Here is a 21,145-nt window from a genome sequence, read left to right as displayed (position 1 = left end):
GTTGTTTAGTCCCAAATAAACACACAGAGGTTTACATTAATCATAAACTGGTTGGCCTAGTAACTCAGGCATCTTATTAATTCTTATAACTTATATTAGCCCATAATTCTTGTCTGTGTTAGCCACGTGGTTTGGTACCTTTTTCAGCAAGGCAGTCACATCTTGCTCACTCTGTGTTTGGCTTCTTCTGTGTCTGGATGATGACTGAATACTAAAACTTCCCTCTTCCCAGAATTCTCATTGCCCTGCCTCTACTTCCTGCCTGGCTACTGGCCAATCAGCATTTATTTAAAATACAAGTGATAGTGTACAGACCATTGTCCCAGAGCACTGTTAGACACAGCCAGAATTTCTTATAATTAAATCAAGAAATGAAACCTAATGGCTATAACTAATATTGATGCTGCTGCTGAATGTGAGTACCTTCAATGATGATAGGAGCAAAATCAAAGTTGTATACTATATAAAAGGAAGACCAGATGGACACTGTAATTGTAATTTATATAGTTCAGAAGCATAAAATGATAAAGATCATTGAAGCTTCTAGTATGTAAGTACACCTGAGACCTCCAGTCCTAAGTGATTATCCCAGACAATTAACTTTACAATTTAATCATCAACTGATAAGCATTCCTTTCCTTTTGCTCTAATGAGTTAAGAATCCCCCCTCCCCAAAATATCTTAATTCTGTTCTGGTCCTATCTTAAATGGCTGTTCACTGTATTTTACATTTTTCATCAATAACCCATTTCCTGTAACTTTAGCATATGATCAGTGTTAAGAAAAAGGAATACACAGAAAACATTTGAGCTTTGGTGATGAAGCAATTTGTTTACAAGAGAAAGCTTTCCCATGGATGTTTTCACAAAGGACCACACTTTTCCTATTATAGCCTTTCTCAGACTGGGTTCTTTGAGTGAATGGAGCCTTCTAGAAAATAATTTGAACGATTTATTTCTTAATCCTCTTAAGGATAATACATCAGTAGTATCTTTCTGAATTAACTCATGCCATCTCTGCTGCAGTCTTCATGGGAGGTATAACAGGGGAGCTGTTAGCTATGTGTCTTGGTGGAGCTGAGCAGATGAGTTCCTGCCCCCAAATGAGAGGGAAAGCAGTTGTGTTCCTCCATCACGGGAAGTTACTAGATGGCGGTATTTACTGGTATATTGACAGTCATTTTCCATTCACCTCTGATGCCTTTCAAAGGATGTTAAGTATACTTTACTTGTATTTCAATCCCTTAGTTTGATAATTGCTGTTTATATTCTATAATTTGTGAGAGAATTGTATGGAAGTTAACAAATTAAGGCAACATGTTAAAATTTATAAAATTTATTTTGGAACTTGTTTATGTTTCTGTTTAGTGGAAGCCAATTCTCACCTTCCATCATGTGGGTTCCAGGAACTGAACTTAGGTTATTAGGCTTGACAGCAAGTGTCTTTACTCACTGAGCCATCTTGTTGACCCCAAAGATATGTTTTAAAGTAAAATTTCTAGGCCAATAGGTATAACCTTTTAAAAAGTAAGTGACATTGCCATATTTCTCTCCAGAAATGGAGGGTGTTTTGGAAGTTCTTGATCAGCACATAAAGAGTTGTAGATGAAGTAATACTTTGTTTCCATGAAAATAGCACAAAGAAATAGATCAAAGTATAAAAGCCACAAAGATATTATTCCATGCTGCTGTAGAAACAAATATTAGGAGGTAGCCTTGAAAAGTTTATGTTTTTATTTTTACTGTTGTCTTACAGGAATGAAGTAAACAGGGCCTTTTACATTCCTTTTGTCTGCTAGGCAAGTGCTCTGTTACTGAACTTTATCTCCAAGCCCTAGAAGCAAATTTTAAAGTCTTGCTATGTGCAAATGGTTAAGTAAATTATGCCTGTTAATACCATTATAAGTCTTAAATATCTTCGTTTTGTAACTCTTGTGTCATTGTATAATGTCTTTGAATGTGCACTTTTCATGAATCTGGTACCTGAGTTAACTGAGATGAGAATTGATTCAGTAACAGTAAACACTGTTAGCAAAGACCTACTAATAAAACTGGTTTTCTTGGTTATCTTTATTTCCTGGGTGACTGTTAGAAAAACTCTTTCCAGACCATGTTTGGAATTTGTGTTCAAAACAGATTGTTCATTTTAATTGCCTGGCTTGACTTGGTTCAGAGTGACTCTTAGTTGGGGGTGGAGGATCCAGCTAGGTATGTCTAAAGAACTCTAGAGTGGATCCTAATTCCTTGGAAGGTCTCTGAGCCCATTTGCTTAAAGAACTCTGTTTTAGTGAGTAAGTACATACTAGCATTTGGCCCATTCTGGCATTTTGAAAGTTGGAAAAATCTTTCATTTTCCCCTCCATTTTCCCAAAAGAGGAACCCTATGCAATGGAGTTGAATATTGAGCAATTTTTTTTATTTTTATGTTCTCATGCCTCTTCAGGAAACAAGTAGGGTTTGTTTGTTTGCTTGTTTTCATTAGTATATTAGAGCTTTGGAGCCCTCAGAACACATAATTCTTAAACATAATCTCTCTCTCTCTCTCTCTCTCTCACACACACACACACACACACACACACACACACACAGGGGCTAGGAGACAGAGAGAGAAGGAGGGAAAGAGGGAGGGAGGGAAAGAGGGAGGATATCCTAGTATTGAAGATGAACAGGCTTGGTACAGCTTTTAAATAGAGGCTTTTTACTCTTGAAAGCTATATTTTCCTTCTAGCTGTATGTACTGCAGGATTTTTTTTTGTAGCCTTATGTAATTCACATACAAAGAGTTGGGGGGTTTTCTTCTGATTTGGTCATTAAATGCTTCCAGTTTTTGGTTCTTTGTTTTGTTGATTCAGGTTGCCATTTTATAGCCAAGGTTGTCCTAGAACCAGAGCTCCTCCTGCCTTAGCTTCTCAAATGCTGAGGTTGCAGGTGTATGCTGTTACATCCAGATTTGGGTAATATTTTAAAAGTGAAAGTTGCTACTGGAATTGAGAGCAATCTTGTCTTTTTGTAGGTCAATAGTGGCATACCAACCAGCTGGAGACAACAGCCACACCTTTGATGTCACAGCCATGTTCAAATCTATTGGAATCTTCCTGGGGATCTTCAGTGGATCTTTTGCAATGGGTGCTGCTACAGGAGTGGTGACAGCTTTAATATCCTTTTATTCTAGTTACTTTTTCTTGTTAACCTACTGAGGTAGTTCAATGAGGCATGGTTTTTCCAAGTTCATGACTAGAATTGCTTTTATAGTTACCAATCTTTTAACTAAGAAGTTGTTCTGAAAACATGAAACAAAAATCTTTGTTAATATGTAACTTATTGAATTCCATTGTTTTACATAGGCTCAGTGTCTTAAAACGTGCGTGGGGAGCAGGGTCTCATGTAACTCAAGCCGGCCTTGAATTTACTATGGAGCTGAAGATGACTGGGAAGTTCTGATCCTCCTGTGTCTTCCTCCCAAGTGCTAGGAGTATAGGCATACACCACCATACCCAGTTCATGCATTGTTTAGGCAAGGCTTCTGCCAACTGAACTATATCCCTATCCCTCATAGGAAGAGGGCTTTGATATATATATATGTGTGTGTGTGTGTGTGTGTGTGTGTGTGTGTGTATAATGCCTGTATGCCTATTTTGCCTGTATATATGTCTGTGCCCTATGTGCATACATGATGCCTAAAGAGGCCAGAAGAAGATGTTGGGTCCCTTAAAACTGGAGGCACTGGGGGTGTGGGTGATTGGAACTGAATCCAGAGCCTCTGCAAGTGTGCTCAGTTTTGTTAACCTGATAGCCATTTCTCTAGCCCCTACCCCCTTTCTTGAGACTGGATCTTATTATGGTAGCCCAGGTTGCCCTCAAATTCATGATCTTCCTGTGTTAGCCTACTGAGTGCTAGAATTGCTGTCATGTACCACGATGCTAAACTGCCCCTTAACTGTCACTAAGAGACAAAGCTAGCCCTTTGAGGACGATTTTAAAGTTATTGATTAAATTGGAGTAAAGTAAATAGACTCCCCAAAGTCTTTGTGTATTCAGTGTGACTGACCATCTTTGTCACTCGTGTCTCCTTGCTTGATAAAACAAACAGAAAATGTGTGGTTCCTGGGTGAGCACATATATGTGTTCATCCTGCCTTTCTTCCACCCTTCCTTCCTTCCTTCCTTCCTTCCTTCCTTCCTTCCTTCCTTCCTTCCTTCCTTCCTTCCTTCCTTCCTTTATTTTTTAAAACAATCTTTTCTCATTTTACATACCAATCCCAGTTCATCCTGCCTTTCTTGATTATAACTTTCTTTTATTCACCAGCACCCTGGCCTAGGAGTCCAAAGGACTTGAGCTGTCACAAGAAATACAGGGCAAATGATGATTATATTCATTCAGAAGACATTTGCTGATGCCTGCTATATTCCAGATGCTGTATTCTTGGAATCAAAATTAAGACAAACATGGCTCCTGCCTTGCAGACACAAATATGATAGTGGTTTTCACTTTTGAATCCTGGATCTCAGTGTAGGAAATATTGAGTAGGACTGGATGAGATCCAAAGTTTCTAGCTATAATTTTTTTTATTTTATTTATTTGTACGTATGAGTGTATGACACGTGTGCAGGTGTCCCCAGAAGCCAGCAGAGAACGTTGAATCCCCTAGAGCTGAGTTATAGATGGTTGTCAGCCACCCTCACAACCCAGCTGAGGCCATTTAGATGAACATTGAGTACCCTTAACCATTGAACTGCCTCTCTAGTTTCATCCAGCTCTTTTAATACAGTCTCATGTAAAACATGTGTGATTCTTCTTCTTCTCCTCCTCCTCCTCCTCTTCTTCTTCTTTCTTCCTCCTCCTCCTCCTCCTCCTCCTCTTCCTCTTCCTCCTCCTCCTCCTCCTTCTTCTTTTTTTTTTAGTTTTTTTCAAGACAAGATTTTTCTGTAGCTTTGGTGCCTGTCCTGGAACAAACTCTTGTAGACCAGGCTGGCCTTAAACTCAGAGATCTGCCTGCTTCTGCCTCCTGAGTGCTGGGATTAAAGGTGTGTGCTACCACTGTCCCGCAAGTGTGATACTTTTTGAATACTCTTGGGTTTATGCTGGAAGAGAGTACATTCATGACTTTTTTTTTTGGTTTCAACAGGGTTTTTTATGTTGACAGCTCTAGCTGTCCTGGAACTCACTTTGTAGTCCAGACTAGCTTCTAATTTACAGAGACCCACCTGTCTCTGCCTCCCAAATGCTGGGATTAAAGTTGTGCACCACCATGCCCGACTATCATTCATGGCTTTTTAATTGGTGAGCTGAGGCATAGAGGGCAGTAAAAGGGCTTTGAAGGGAACCAGTATAGGCTTTATCTCTTCTCTGGTACAGGGTCCTCAGGGCTAGGAAGTGTATCTTGTGTGTTATTTGTTATGGTGCTAGTTCATGAACTGGCTGTATATTCTAGCCCTAGACCTATCACAACTTGGCACCAGCTCTTCCACTGTCACCTGACATGCACTTTTTTTGGTTACCATAAAGGAGTAAAGTGCCTCAGTTTCTTCATCATGGCATGAATGCTTTATAGTACAGATGAGTTAAAAGATCAAATAAATGTGTAATTCCATGGAAGTTACATGTTTTTATAAATGCAAATTGTTGTAGTTATGGAAACTGTCTTGCTTTTGGCCACAGGTTAATAGAGTTTTGGCATGGTTGTGTCTCAGTGTGCTGCTCTTGTTTCTGTCTCTTATTATGTATTTTCCAGCAGAGTATATCATACCTGTAAATCAGTAGGAACATCTAATTTGTGAGGTTTCCTCACTGATAGGAGGGCAGCTCCATAAAGTCCCATTCTGAGAATTCTTTACCATTTTCCTTTGTGCCTTTTGTGTTAGAGAGGGTCAAGAGCCCTTCCCTAACTTCCCTAACTACCTTGAATTGGCTATTAATTTACTAGTTATATTTGTGTGTTATTATATGGTTTTGTTACGAAGCTTAACAGTCTTACGTGACAAAGTTCACCAAGTTGCGGGAGTTCCAGTTGCTGGAGACTGGTCTTTTCTTCTTGATGTCCTGGAGCACCTTCCTTTTGGCCGAAGCCTGGGGTTTCACAGGTAGGTCACTGTCTATGAGGAGTGACTTAGAGAACTCCTCTCCCAAGTGAACCAACCTCCTTTAGTGTTTGAACATACTCGTTATGCTTGGGAGTCAGGCCAGAGGTTCAAATGTAAAAAAGATTTTCAGTGCAAGAAATTGATTCCTCCCAACACAATAAGTCAAAGTAAATGAAAATGTCAACATTATGCATGGAATCTTTTTCTGTAAAATAGGAGACTTAGTATACAATTTAGGGGCCTCCTTTTCCGTGAACTGACGTCTGTGTCTTTGCAGGTGTGGTGGCAGTGTTGTTCTGTGGCATTACACAGGCACATTATACATACAACAATTTGTCCACAGAGTCTCAGCATAGAACAAAGCAGGTAAGAGAGACTTTAGAGTTGGTGAATAATATTTTCCCCCTCTTAGCAAAACAAAAGGTTTTATTTTTCAATTTAAATATCTGTGATCATTTCAAACTGATGGCTTCTTTTCCCCTGACTCTAAAAATGGATGGGGGCCGGGCGGTGGTGACGCGCGCCTTTAATCTCAGCAGAGGCAGGCGGATCTCTGGGAGTTCAGGGCCAGCCTGGTCTACAAGAGCTAGTTCCGGGACAGGCACCAAAGCTACAGAGAATCCTTGTCTCAAAAAACCAATAAATAGATAGATAGATAGATAGATAGATGGATGGATGGATGGATGGATGGATGGATGGGACTGGCAGGATGTAGGGCAGCAGAGTAACCAGAGACTGTTAGGACTGGACTTTGGAAACTAGTCAGTTGGTTTCCCATCTCCTCATATCTTCCTAATCCAGTGGCTGCTAAGAGGAACGATTTGAAGCGCCACTCTGACTTGGTCAGAGTTCTTGCTGTGAAGTGTAGAAAAGGTTAACCTGTCTAGATCTGCTAAACCACACAGGGACTAAGCTTCCTGCGCTCTTCATCCTGTGGTACTGCTGCTTCCAAGAGCCTTGATGGGGACTGTCATTGACTGGGCACTGTGTGGACAGTCTACCTGAAAAAATTCTGAAGGAATTAGGCGTATCATTTTCCGGTCTTAGGAGATATAGAAGACTGATTAATAAACAAAATGTATAGGAACTAGGAACTTGCAGTTTTGCAGAAGGCTAGAAAAGGTGAGTTGAGTCTAGAAAGGAACAATGGTAAAGCAAAATAACAGTCTCTCTCTCTTTCTCTCTCTTTCTCGCACGTGCATCCCATGCTTTCCCTAACACTGCAAAAGAAATTAGGCTCCCCTTCGGGAACATTTACATGGAGGTTACACTGAATATAGAGCAATAAAATAGCCAGGGGTTTCGTTTTTAGGTGGCAAGGTAGACATAAAAACAGCAAGCTAAGAGCTTGCAGCCTTGTTGGTGATATGCAACTTGCACGCAGAAAATACACATAACCACTAGGAATCATAGAGTGTGGGCTTGAGTCTGTATAGTACAGAACATCTGGGGAGAGACTAACAGTTTGAGGATTGAGGAGATCGATGTTAGCATAGTAGAAACGGTGCATCTAAAAGATGGGCAGGATTTGGAATAGCCTAGTGGAAGCATAGGTTAAATTTGGCCTTGACTATTTTGTGAACTAGACTGTTCTTATAATATGAAATGGTTAGGAAAAGCTCAGGAGAATATTTTGTAAGACTATTTGGAACTCAATTTTAGTGTCCCTTACCAAAGTTTTCTCAAGCCAGAGTTAACACTCATCTTTTAATGTATGTATAGCCTATGCAGTTTGTGTACTAAACAGTTCAAGATGAGTTGTGATAGAAACTTTGTGCCTGCAACACCTAAAAGGTTTACTTTCTGGCACCTCTCGGGGTTTGCCAGCTCCTGTGTTGAGAATTAGAGCTGAGCCTCTGGATGCACTGTGGCTCTGAACACTGATTCTACTGTTTTCTGGCTGTGTGATCAGTAAGAGGTTAGAGAATTCCACTGTGGTTTTGTTTTTCCTCTTAAATGGAGATATAATGCTACTTTCAGCCCGAGTCATGAGATTAAAATGTGATAGTGTACATGGAGTCGTTGCTTAGTATGGTAATACTAAGTAATACTAAGGCCTATAGTAATAAGGAAAGAGACTGTACTTACAGCCATTAAACACACAAATAAGAATAAGAGTATATTGTCATTCAGAGAAACATATATGCCTATTTTAATGTTTGTTCTTATTTTTGGTAAGTCAATTCTGGTTTGTTTTTTTTGTGTGAAGTTTTGGGAATCCAGGGTCTCTTATTTGATGGGCAAATGTTCTTCTACCATTGAGTTATATCCTCAGACCTTCCAATTCTGCTTTAAAAGATATTTCTCACTCTGATTTTGAAAAGAGTAAGTAAGCCAGATGTGTGATTATAATAAAAACACTTGGGAGCTGGGGAGGTGGCTCGGTAGGTAAAAGTGCTTGCTGTGCAAGTGTGGGGACCTGAGTTCAGATCTCTAGGGTGCATGTGAAAGTTGAATGCGTAATGTGAATGTCTGTAATTGTGTTCCTAAAAGAAGATGGCAGTAGAGACAAGAACATCACCGGAAGCCTGACAGTCAGCTAGTCTGCTAGCTGCAGCAAAAACAAAATCAATCAACAGAGAGACCCTGTCTCAGACAAAATGGAAGGCAAGAACTAACCCCTGAGATTGACACCTGACCTTCACGTACATTTTGTGACACGTACCTTTATATCCACAACACAGCACATACACACAAACACGCTTACTTAGAAGGAAGCAGAATACTCTGGAATTCAAGGTCATCCAAAGCTACGGAGTAAAACTTTGCTCCAAAACTCCCCTCCAAACAACAACAAAAAGTGAAAACACCAAGGAATCTGCCCAAAGCCCTAGAGCTAGCAAGTAAGGCAGGTGTGGTTTCAGCACTGGCAGTTAGACTCCTTAGCTCAGGTTTCTTATCTTTCCTATTGTTGTGGGGCAGGTGACTCCTGGGAAAGGTCAAGGGAGCATAGAGCTTAGGGAGAACCTTCACTTCACTGGAAAATTCTTGTCCGCGAATGTGAATGGGTGGACCTTCATAGGCATCAGGGGCGGCTGCTGAGTTCATACTCCATAGAGAAGCACTGTTGTTAGAAGTCTTAGTCTATAAAACAAGAAGCTAATCACTCTGCCAGGGCAAAAGAAGTTGAACTGTGTTTTGTAGCCTGTAGGAGAAAGTATCTTGAAACTCAGTTTAAGTGAGGTCCACTGGGTGGGGATGAGAAATGGGCATGAAGGGCTGGCTGCTTAGGTTTCAGAGTCGTGTAGAAATGATGAAAGCGAGGCTAGGGCGTTCAAAAGGAAACACTGGCTTTGGGGAAGAATGAGCGATGGTGAGGCCTGTGAGAGGAGCTGATAGGAAGGTGAGGGCACACCATTTCTGGCCCTTTCTGTGGCTTTGGAATTATTGTCTCTACACGTACTCTCCTCCGGGTCACATGATTTTAGGTGTATATATGAGCTTTACATATTTAAAATATCTGCTCATTTTTTAGTGTGACATTTACTTACTGGAACCTTTTAAATTTCATTTCAGTTGTTTGAGCTTCTCAATTTCTTAGCGGAGAATTTCATCTTTTCCTACATGGGACTGACGCTGTTCACCTTCCAAAACCATGTCTTCAACCCAACATTTGTAGTAGGAGCATTTGTATCCTTTATCTAATGTGTCTGTTTGGAAAATGATTTTAATTGAGTTCTTCATGTGGTTTCAGGCATGTGGTTGATAAAATACTTAAATATGATTTTTTTTCTTGAGAAATCAAGGATATAAATTGTTCTTTCCCAGTTCAATTCTAATAATTTTTCCTGTTCTATTTCTATTTGTGTTTATTGCACAAAAATGTTGACAGATCGCAGTGACAGAAGTCTCTCCTACCCTGCTGACCTCAAAGGTAAAGTATTTGTCCCTCGCTAGGCATGGCAGTACCTAACTATATTCCCTGTGAAGGTATGAGTACCTGAAATGTCAGATCTTCTTGACACGCCCATTTCTCAAAATCCAATTTGAAAATGGAGCAGTGGAGTAGCTTGAGATCCAGCTGCTTCCCTAGGAAAACCCTGACTTCCATCTCCAGCATAGCACAATAGAAGGAAGAAAAACTGTTGTCTGTTACTAAAGGAGAGAGAGAAACCTTGACTATGGGGAAGTGTTAGAGTCTGTACCGTAAGGCAACGTGTCAAATATGAGGAAGCTTGAATAAGGTCACATCTTTTTCTCTGTTTCATATAAATGAACTCTTTTATCTTTAGAGCAAACTTGAGGAGCTGACAAAGTGTCTCTGGGGGTAAAGTTGCTTGTCACCGTGCTTGACGATCTCAGTTCATTCCTTGGGACCCATGTGATAGAAGTTGAGAACTGACTTGTGCAAGTTGGCTTCTGACCTCCACATGAATAAATAAATGTAATAAAATAAATAACAAAGAGTAAAACCAGGGGCTGGAGAGAAGGCTCAGAGGTTAAGAGCACTGGTTGCTCTTCCAGAGGTTCTGAATTCAATTCCCAGAAACCACATGGTGGCTCACAACCATCTGTAATAAGATCTTTACATGGTACCCTTTTCTAGCCTGCAAGCATACAGACAGACAGAACACTGTATGCATAATACATAGATAAATCTCTTTTTAAAAAGTAAGGCCAACTTGAAAGAAGAATTTGAGAATATGAAAGCTATCCTCATGGCAAGATGGGACAGGTGGACTCTGAAGTATATAGAGAGGCCTTGGCCTCTGCTCAGAGCAGCTTCCCCAGCCAGTGAAGGAAAGGGGGTGAGAAAGTGGAGCTCCTAGCTGATAGCTTCTGTTTTATAAAGTAGGAAGTGATAGTGCCTGCTGAGAGTAGAGTGGTGTACAAGTTCTTTGTTGTGTAAGAAATAAGCTGGAAACTTACCATTCTTTACCTCACACAGTATCTGGGGGCTAGGAATCCTGGAATATCTTAGCTGAGTGATTCTGGCTCCATAGCCTCTCAGGAGGTTACAGTGACATGGTTTGCTGGTAAGGCGCTCAGGACTTATCTGGGGCTGGAGGAACCATGCCAACCTCACTCATGGCTGTCCGCAGAAAGGACCATATTTCTGTAGGACGTATCCATAGGGAAAGTTTCCCAGAGTGAGTGAGCTGAAAGTCCAAGGTGGAAGGCAAGGTGCCCTTTATAGAGCAGTTGTTGGAAGTGAAATCTCATCATCACTTCTGCTGTATCTGCTGGTCATACAGACCAACCGTGGTACAGCGTGAGTGGGACTCACACTCCCTAACAGGAGGCAGGGGTCATTAGGGACCATCTTGGAGGGCTGGCTCCCACAGATAAGTTTGGGGGAAGGCAGAGAGAAAGTTTATGAAGTAGGAATGGGGAGTTAGGGGAGAGTTGACCAAAAGATTGCAACATGACTGCTGAGCAATAAATGGGGAGCAATTTGACTAAGAAACAGGTATTTGTAAGATACCAATCTTCCATGTCATGTGAGTCTGACCAGGAAGATTAGTGGTAAGCACGGGAAAAAAGAAATAGTGGGTCCTTTGAGGTTTATGGTTTTGCCGAGCAAATATGGTAGAAACAAAAAAGAACAAAGTAGATGTAGCCTGTGGAGAAGAAGGGAAGTGAGAAGAAGCAGGCTGGCCATCAGAGGCAGGACTAGCGTGGTCTTTGGACTGAAGAGCCAGATAGCTGGAAAAGTGGAAGGAAAGAGTGTGGTCAGGGAAATGCATGCTTAAATAAGTGGTTTTCAAAAGAAGCAGTAAAAACACTTAAGAATCAAGATTCTGACAGGGAGCAGTAAAATTTCTAAAAAAAAAAAAAATTTAAAACCATACAAGATCTATGTTAGAAAGTGAGATTTTGTTGAAAACAACAAAGTCCTGTCAATAAGAGGAGCATCTTAGCTGGAAGACAAGTGCTGAGTTCAGCCGCTCTAGCACTCGTCACTATTAAAAGTTTTTCGAGTAGCCACAGTACTTTAATCTGTAGTAGTTAGCCTAGAAATAAGGTTAAATAGTTCCAAGGTTTCTGAGTTTGTTAGAATTTGAGATTATCAAGAAAGAATCTATGAAAATGATTTTTAACAAGGTCAAAGCTGTCCTGTCTCTAGGTTACATTTGCTTTCGTGTGACAGTGACTCAAATTGACCCAGGTTTAAATGAGTAAAATGAGACAGAAGTTTATTTTTTATGTAAAAGTTTGAGTTTGTGTGACTATGGAATTGTTATGAACTCGGGCAGGCTTGGCACTGTTCTCTGCAGGGAGTTGTCTGCATTCTTGTGGTCCATGGCATCTGACCCTTTGCCTCCTAATTATCTTTAAGGGCACTGCCCAGAAGTGTACATACCGCTTGCACATAACAAGGCTGGCAACACCTACCTGCACGGGAAGCTAAGACTCATACTCTATCTGGGTGCCTGTCAAAAATTGGGACTAAAAGGGAGGAGGGTCCTGTGCGCAGAAGAAAAGACTAGGCATGTGTTTGTGAAATCTAGCAGTGTTGCCACACACCTCCCATGCCTTTTTGCTGTTCTTACTTTTTCCTCTTTTAGTGGAATTACTTTCAAAGAACTTTTTGATTTTAGTGTCTTTATGTTTATGACAAGAATAATGAACACAGCACAGAAAGCTGTCCTATACATCACGCCCAAGTTCCTCGTTAGCACCTGACATCAGCATAGTACATTCGTCACAAGGAACGAAGCCTGTACTGGTCCATTAAGTCAACTTCATGCTCATCCTGAGTCCCATGGCCTTCCTACAGCCTACTGTTGCTATATCAAGGTCCTAGCCAGGACAGCACATTGCATTTGCTGTGTAGATTTCTTTGGGTTCCATTTGACTGACAGCTTCTGAGTTGTTCCTGAAAAACTTGGGAATAGTGACCAAGTGTTTTGTAGAGTGTTTCTCAATTGAAGTTGTCTCGTGGTATCCCCAAGATGACACTGGGGTACACGTGTTCTTGGAGGAATGCCGGGGAAGTGAAGTGCTGTTGTCATCACCATGGAGACGGCACCGATTTCCTAACGTTAATGTGCTGATGTTAGTTTAGTCACGTGGCTGCCAGGTTTCCCCGTTGCAGGGTGGCTCCTGTTTCTCTATCTTGTCCTGCTTGGAAAAGAAGCCACCCCATGCAGCCCGCATTTAGGGAGTGTGAAGTTAGGGTTCATCTCCCTGAGGACTAAATTTTTACAAAATGGTTTGTAATTCTTTACACAGAGATTCGTCTGTTCTCTGTCACTTGATGTTCTGTTCAGTTCTTTATTTCTAGTATTATTTATTTGAATAATGCATATTCGTTGTCTTATATATTAGATTATTTACATTTAAAAAAATTTACTTGTTCAAACTGTCCCGGCTTTAGTCATCAGGAGCTTGTTTGGTAGCCCCCCACTTCTATTTGACATGCCATGCCATTGTGGTTTGGGGATTGGGGTTTTGTTTTTTAACACTTCCTTACTTTCTGGAAGTATAAGATGCTTCTGCTCATTTTGTGCACTTTATGACCAAGAACTGTCCATTTCTCCAAGGAATTCTGGTTCCTTTTATTGGGAAAGATGGTATTGGAAACCAAGATCTGGGTTTGGGTGTGCTTAGGGATATTGGTCTTCTAGACCAGTTGTTCTCTACCTATGGGTCACGACCCCTTTGCAGATCTAACAACGCTTTCACAGGGGTTACTCAAAACTATCAGAAAACACACATTTTTGTGTTATAATTCATAACATTACCAAAACTGCAGTTATGAAGTAGCAGCAAAAATAATTCTATATTTGGAAGTCACCACAACATAAGAAATTGTGTTAAAGGGTTGTAGCATTAAGGAAGTGGAGAACACTGTTCTAGACCCTGTCCATGGACAGAGGAAGGTGCTGTCCATGTATATAGTAAGTCATGTACATAATACATCCATCAATAAATATATGTGTGTAACCATTGGCATCTCCTGTCATGAGTTTGTACTGATGTCTCCAACTGTAACCTATTACCATCAACAGAGCACTGTTTCCCTTGTTGGTTAGTACACATCCATTCAGTTATTTAGTTGATCAGTTGCAGTATATGTAGATGCTCGTGTGCTGCTTAAAGGTGGAGATACGTTTGGAGAAATGCGTCATCAGGCGGTTTGGTCACTGTGAGCACCATACAATATATTTATGTAAACCTACATGATATAAGTAAGTTATTTAAAGGAGCTTTTTGATTCAGTTAGGAGAGTTGGTAAATATGAGATATATGGGGGCTGTTGCTGATTTAACAGCATGCTATTTCACAGGAAGCTTTTTTCCCTTTTTTTTTCTGGTTTTTTGAGACAGGGTTTCTCTGTGTAACAGCCCTAGCTGTCCTGGAACCAGCTGTCCTGGAACCAGCTCTTTTAGACAAGGCTGGCCTCAAACTCACAGAGATCTGCCTGTCTCTGCCTCCCGAGTGCTGGGGCTAAAGGCGTGTACCACCACCACCCGCTCACAGTAAACTTTTTTTACTCATGCCATGGGATATGTGTGGTTGTCTGAGAACAACTTTTAAGACTCAGTTCTCTCCTTCACTATGTGGGTCCCAGGAATTGACCTAAGGTTCTCAAGCTTAGCAGCAAACACCTTTACTTACTGAACCATCTCCCCAACTGGTGCAAACTTTTTGTTTGGTAAGTAGAAAGAATACACTAAAATAGTGACAGAAAGTATATAGTAGATATATAAATATATATAATATAGTAGATATGTAAAACCAATAACAATCACTTCTTACCAGCTATTGTGTACTACACATAATTGCATTGCTGTTCTTGTATATGGGGCAGCATAGTAGGTTTGTTTGTGCCAGCATCAGCATAATGTTAATCTGTCATTAGACAAAAAGAATCTTCCACCTCCATTATAATTATATGGGACCACTGTGGTGTACGTACTCTTGGCTATATGACATTGCTAGCATTGTTAGTACTTCCCTGGAAAACAACTCCATCAACAAACATTCCATTTTCTCTTTTTTGTTCATTGAATTTTAGGTGAGGTCTCGTGTATCTCAGGTTAGCCTCAAACCCATTGTTTATCCAAGGCCAACTTTCAACTCCTGCCCTCCTGCTTCTACCTCTTATGCCAAGGTAATGAGTATATAATTGTTACATGCACCCTTTTGCCGTTGGCCTCAGCCATTGCACTCTCTTTGGAAGGTGTTTGCATCAGCACTCTTTCAACCATGCTGCTTTGCTTTTACTGTTCCATTTCCCTTTCTAGTCCTTTTAGGAAATGTAGTGGGGATGGCATTGTTTACCCTGCAGTACAATTTGTAATTCTAAAGCACGGTTTCTGAGACAATGATTGGAGAAAAAGACACCCAAACTGTTTCTTACTTAAGACCCATCTGACCTGACATGAAATCTGATCTTTTTGCAGGTTGCTGTGTACATTTCGTGAGACCCAGCAGGGCTTTGCAGGAGTTTCAGTGGCATGAAGTGACTGAGCTGCCCTTTTTGTATTTTTAGGAAGGACTGGGCAGCTTCGCTGGCATGACTCTTCTTTCTCTCAACGCTGCAGTGGAAATGATGTGTCTGTGCTGTTGATCATAAAGAAGGCCCTTTTTTATACATCTTTTTCTTTACTTTGTAAATCTCCTACATGGTGGACATACGCTATCAAGTCTGGTAACAACTAACCACATGTGATTATTTCCATTTAAATTCATTTGAACGAACTAAAATTACAATTGCAGTTCCCTAGTCATAGTGACTGTATTCCAGCTGCTCTGTGGATATAGACCATTGTGACAGACAGCACTGTGTTAGACAGAGTGCTTGCTCGCCATCTCAAATGTGTAGCTTATATTACCAGTAGTAAAAGAAATGATCCTTAACCTCTTAATGATTTTAGATTGCTATTTTCTTGGGAAGAGCTGCCAATATTTATCCCTTGTCTCTCTTACTTAATTTGGGCAGAAGAAGTAAGATTGGATCAAATTTTCAGCACATGATGATGTTTGCTGGTAAGTTGCAATTTCTTCTCTTTTCTACCCCCAAACTACCATTCGCGCTACATGTGCTAACTTCGATAGCTGAAGATGGAGGTATTGTGTTGGAAACGTTGACACTGAATCCTCAAATAGAAAACTTCTTACCATTTCCCTGTCTCTTTTGTGGGAACTTTTCACACTCCACTTCCAAATCTTTGGTTTTAAAATACACCATACAAAGTAAGTAAGTTAAAGATGCATAATTTTTTGCAGAAAAACCTGCAAGTGGATATTTATATCAGTTCTAGCCAATAACTGCCAAAAATCTACAAATAGCTTGCTTTTTTTTCTTTTGCTCAGTTCTAGGATTGAACCTAGTGCCTTAGGCATGCCTAGCGAACACTCTACCATTAAGATGTTATATTACCTATATCTATATTTCCCCAGCTTCTCCCCCTAAAAAAATTTTGCTTTTGAAGATGGGGTCTAAGTTGTTCAGACTAACTCTGAAGTTACTGTATAGTTCAAGCAAGCCTTGAATTTATTTGTGACTCTCCTGCTTCAGCCTTCTGTGTAGCTGACCCACTACCAGACCTGCATTTGTCTGTCTCTCAGTGGACAAATGGGGCAGAGAAGCAAGGACCTGATAAAGCCCTTCTGTGGAAAATTCCTAAATGATGAAAAGAACAAACTTTTATTCACATAGTAGCATGGATGAGTCTTTGAAGTATTATGTTGAATGAAGGAAGTCAGTCTCAAAATTTACATGTATGATTCTATTAATGTGATATATTTTTAAGATTTTATTTATTTCATTTTATGTATATGACTGTTCAAGCTGCATGTATGCCAGATGGTTGTGAGTCACCACGTGGGTGCTGGGAATTGAACTCAGGACCTCTGGAAGAGCAGCCAGTGCTCTTAACTGCTGAGCCATCTCTCCAGCCTGATGTGGTATTTTTAAAAGACAAAATAATAGTGATGCAGAGCAGGCCGGGGCGATGAGGAACTGGGCTAGTGGGTAGCACAACGTAATTTGGACAGGAAGAGTAAAATTTTAGCTCTGTTTTGATTGTGGCAATGGTCCCATTGTCAAAACATTATAAATTGAATTTACTATACATAAGTTACTAAACTTTAAAGAATTGTTAAGAGATCGAGCTGGATATGGTAGCATATGCATGCAGTCCCAGCATTTGTGCGACTGATACAGCAGGACTGTAAATTTGAGACCAGCCTGAGCTACAGTAACAAGACCCTGTCTGAAAAGTCAAACAAGCAGAAGATCGATGAAAGTCAGTATTATATACTAACTCTGGCGGTCATTCTTTACATATGTTAATATTTTATATTTGTCTATATGCTCTCAAGTTTTGAGGTTATGTTTTATGTCTCTGAGTTTATATAGTCTACATTGGTGAGGAGTTATTGAAGAAATTCTTCCGCTGTTTCCTATAGGCCTTCGTGGTGCAATGGCCTTTGCCTTGGCCATTCGCGATACTGCCACTTATGCACGCCAGATGATGTTCAGCACCACACTTCTGATTGTGTTTTTTACTGTGTGGGTGTTTGGTGGTGGCACTACTGCCATGTTGTCATGCTTGCATATAAGGTAAGTCGGAACTGGGGACTTCATTTTCATATTCCATGTTAATTCAGTTTACTTTTATTTTTAGTCATTAGAAGATTTTAAGCTTTGTCAAATCTTTTCATTTCTTTTCCTTCTTAAAAAGTGCATAGCATAATATAGAAATGTAACATGATTAAAGAAACCCAGGGCAGAAAGGGGTTCGACCTGAAGGTCAGAAAAGCAAAACAGCCAGCCACTGACTCTTATCTGTACCTCAGTCTGAAATGGCGATGCTGCATCCAGGAATCTCGGAATGAGACTGTGTGAGACCTGTCTCCTCCCATTTTGTAATTCTCTCTAGGGCTTGAATTAAATGCATGCACCACGACCTCCTGGTTTCTGTGGCAAACCACTGTGGTTACTGGGGTTAAAGGTGTGTACCACCAATGCCTGGTCTGTAAGGCTGACCAGTGCAGCTGTTTTACTCTCTGATCTTCAGGCAAGCTTTGGTTATTAAAATATACATGAAAAGCATTATTACTACTCTGAAGGTTAGCAGTCCAGACCTTTGCTTTGCATTTCTGCAAATGGGCAACACTGAAGTGATGATATTTAGCATTTGCCCTGCTAAATATCATGTTATTTCAATAACAGTATATATCCTGGTTGATTTAACCAAATTCCTGTTGTAATTTTGTATTGTTTTTAGGCTTTAGCTATTCCCATCTGAGGGTTTTGCTGTTACTACTAACAAATGAATGCTCTGAAGCCAGTGTGCCACCGTGCTCTTGTTTAATTATTTCCTTAGGATGCATTTTCGGAAGGGGGATTGATTAAGCCATAAGATACGCATGTATTTAAGGCTTTTGGTCAGATTACCAAATTCAGTCCATCGGCATTGTGTAAGAGTCCAGTTCACCAAACTCTAATCAGTACTAGACATTATCATTCCTTTCATCTTTCCGGTCAGCACCATTTCTGACCTCACAAACCTACCAAGGCCAAAGTGATGTAGTCATGGTCTTCAGTGTGTACTGCTTAATGTATTCAGTTTGAAAGCTCTTTTGTATCTCGAGTTCTGCATTTGTTTCCATGGATACAGCAGCTTGTGTCTGAAGTCTTTGTGGATTGCGGTTCTGTGTTTGGCTGAAATGTCATAGATGTTAAGAGCTACCAAGCTTCCAGGATATATGGGCCTCATTTGAAAAAACAATGTTTCACCTAATAAGAGAATCTGTCATTTGCTTCTTTTTACTTTCTATTGTGCCTTTTATGCAAAGACAAGCTAACCCTTAATTACACAGTAAATGTTGTTAATGTCTTAATCTCTCTTTACTATTCAAATCCCTTCTAATTTTTGTGTTATTTCTGTGTATAGTAGATAATATAGTACAGCATATGCTTTTATATATCCAGTAATGTTCTTATAATCCTACTTACCACTTGTAAGAGGACTTGACATTTATTAAGCACTTACTATGTGCCAGGCATTCTGTTAAGTGTGTTTAGTAACCATAGTAACTGTTTTCTAAAAAATACAGGCTTTAAAGAGTTGTTAATTGCCCAATATTCTACAAATAATTAAGTGGTAGACAAAGGAACCTCTGTTCCTTGCTCCTTCAGACATGGTTCATCAAGAAATGAGTGGTAATTTTTTTTTATTTTTTTTATTTATATATTTATTTATTAAAGATTTCTGTGAAAGGAGTAAACTGCTTTCTTTTCTCAAAAGCTTGGAACTGAAGACTCTTGCATGGAGAGTCAAACCAGTGTGAGCTAGCTTAGAAGAACTAGAACTCATCAGTGGAGAATCAGTTTGTTCCCCTCACTGCCCTCTACTCGCAGCTAACAAAAGCCCCATCCTTACCATCCTCCTCCAGAGAGAAAAGAAATCCCACCTCCGTCACTAGATTTGAAAGCTCCTTGCCTGGCCCCATCTTGCCTACTTTCCAGCACAGTTGGAGGCTTAATCATATCCACTGCCCTGTAGTTTTAGACTACTCCTTAGTTTCTTGTTTTATTGCAGTGTTTGGGCCTGCTTGTGAACAGAGATTCTATCTTAATTTTTAAATGTTTTAATTAATTGAAATAGAAGTATATCACTTTCCTCCCGCTAATCCCTCTCAGGTACCTTCCTTAAACCCCTCCCCTCTCCCTTCACTCTCAAGTGAGGCTATGTATTTTTATAGTCCTTACTGGGTACTTTATTGAATGCAGTGAATCAGACTAGCATGTCAAGTAGTCAGGAAACATATAGTCTTAATTTTTATATTTTAATTCACATTGTTGCTTTAATTTTTAAACATGTATTGACTTAAAATGTTATTTATCACATTTACTTAATAGTTATATCACATATCTTTCATTTTCTCTATTTTAACTATTAGTAAATTCTTAATAATTAGCATAAATAGAAAATGTCAGTACTTTTAAGGCATTTACTATTCTGTAATTATTATTAGTTTATCTTTTTTTTAGCATTTAAAGCCTAGAAAGTTTTTTCCTTCCTAGCAATATTAGGGAGTCAAGGTGAAGGCTGTGTTTTAAGCACCTCTTCTCTTCCACCTATTTAGTGGTGTAATTTTGAAGCTGCTGAGTTGGGACTGTTGAAGATTTGTGTACCCACCAACTTAACCTTTGCATTCTTGGTCCTTCCTTCTTAATTTTGGGCAAGGCCTTTGATCGTTCAGAGCCTCAGTTTCTACGTGTGTAGCATGACTCCCATTCCCAGGAGTTGTGAGGATTTGGCGAACTAGAATCTGCACAGCTCTACACAACATTTCAAGTGTGCCTTCTATGCAGTAACTCACTAAGTATTTATTGAGCACTCACAGTGTGGTGGACACTCCTTGTTTCAACTTCCAACTCAATAGTTCTTAGCAGATTATTTTGTCTTCTTGGAGGATAATTAACAATATTTGGAGACATTGCTGACAGTCACCACTAGGAGAAGGGACTGCCATTGCTATCTAGTCGGTCAGCACTCTGTTTAGCATCCTACAGGGCACAGACTTGGCTACTCTCTAGACTTGCAATTAAAGAATTGTCTGACCCCAAATATCAGTAGTGCTAAAATGAAGTAACCTTATTCAAAAGGACAGTGACAATAAAAAGATAGAAAAGACCTATATTCCCATTTTGTTAGAAAAGTGATAAAAGAAAAACATAGTAAATAAATAAATGACCGTGGCAGTTTTAAATGATACTAAATGTGATGGAAATTAAGATGTTGTGATTGTGACTGGGAATGTGGTATATATGATACGAAGAAGCCAGGGAAGGCCTCTTGGGAAGGTTATATTTAAGCTCAGTCTGGCCAGTTCAACGACGACCAGGAAGAGCAGTCTAGACAGAGCAGTCCAGCAGCAAAGGCCACAAGGCAGGAACAGATGTGGCCTGTTTGACACAGAGAAAAGCTTACATGATGAGAGTGATCAAATGGTAAGTAGAAAAAATTAGGTGGACAAGACCCTAAAGGGTCAGGGTTCTGAAAACTACCTGTGAAGGGCCAGAAGCAAAGCTTTTAGACTCCCTCAGTCATGTGATCTGCCTCAGCCACGCAGATCTGGTGTCACAAGCAGCCACAGGTG

General features: G+C 40.1%; 1 protein-coding gene across 2 annotated transcripts in view; it reads left to right on the top strand.

Moving 5' to 3' along the window:
- The window catches only part of Slc9a6 (solute carrier family 9 member A6), a 69,022-nt gene that overhangs the window by 33,162 nt on the left and 14,715 nt on the right, over positions 1–21,145 (top strand). For both annotated transcript variants that reach the window (XM_050159678.1, XM_050159677.1), the window contains 6 exons: positions 3,013–3,154; positions 5,974–6,079; positions 6,357–6,445; positions 9,596–9,709; positions 15,907–16,018; positions 17,444–17,597. In XM_050159678.1, the coding sequence (XP_050015635.1) occupies positions 3,013–3,154; positions 5,974–6,079; positions 6,357–6,445; positions 9,596–9,709; positions 15,907–16,018; positions 17,444–17,597 (717 nt within the window). The remainder of the gene's footprint in view (positions 1–3,012; positions 3,155–5,973; positions 6,080–6,356; positions 6,446–9,595; positions 9,710–15,906; positions 16,019–17,443; positions 17,598–21,145) is intronic.

The sequence above is a fragment of the Alexandromys fortis genome, unplaced genomic scaffold, assembly GCF_014885135.2.
Source record: "Alexandromys fortis isolate MF-2015 unplaced genomic scaffold, M_Fortis_MF-2015_v1.1 scaffold_95, whole genome shotgun sequence".
NCBI lineage: Eukaryota > Metazoa > Chordata > Mammalia > Rodentia > Cricetidae > Alexandromys > Alexandromys fortis.
This window is presented reverse-complemented; position numbering and strand designations above follow the sequence as displayed.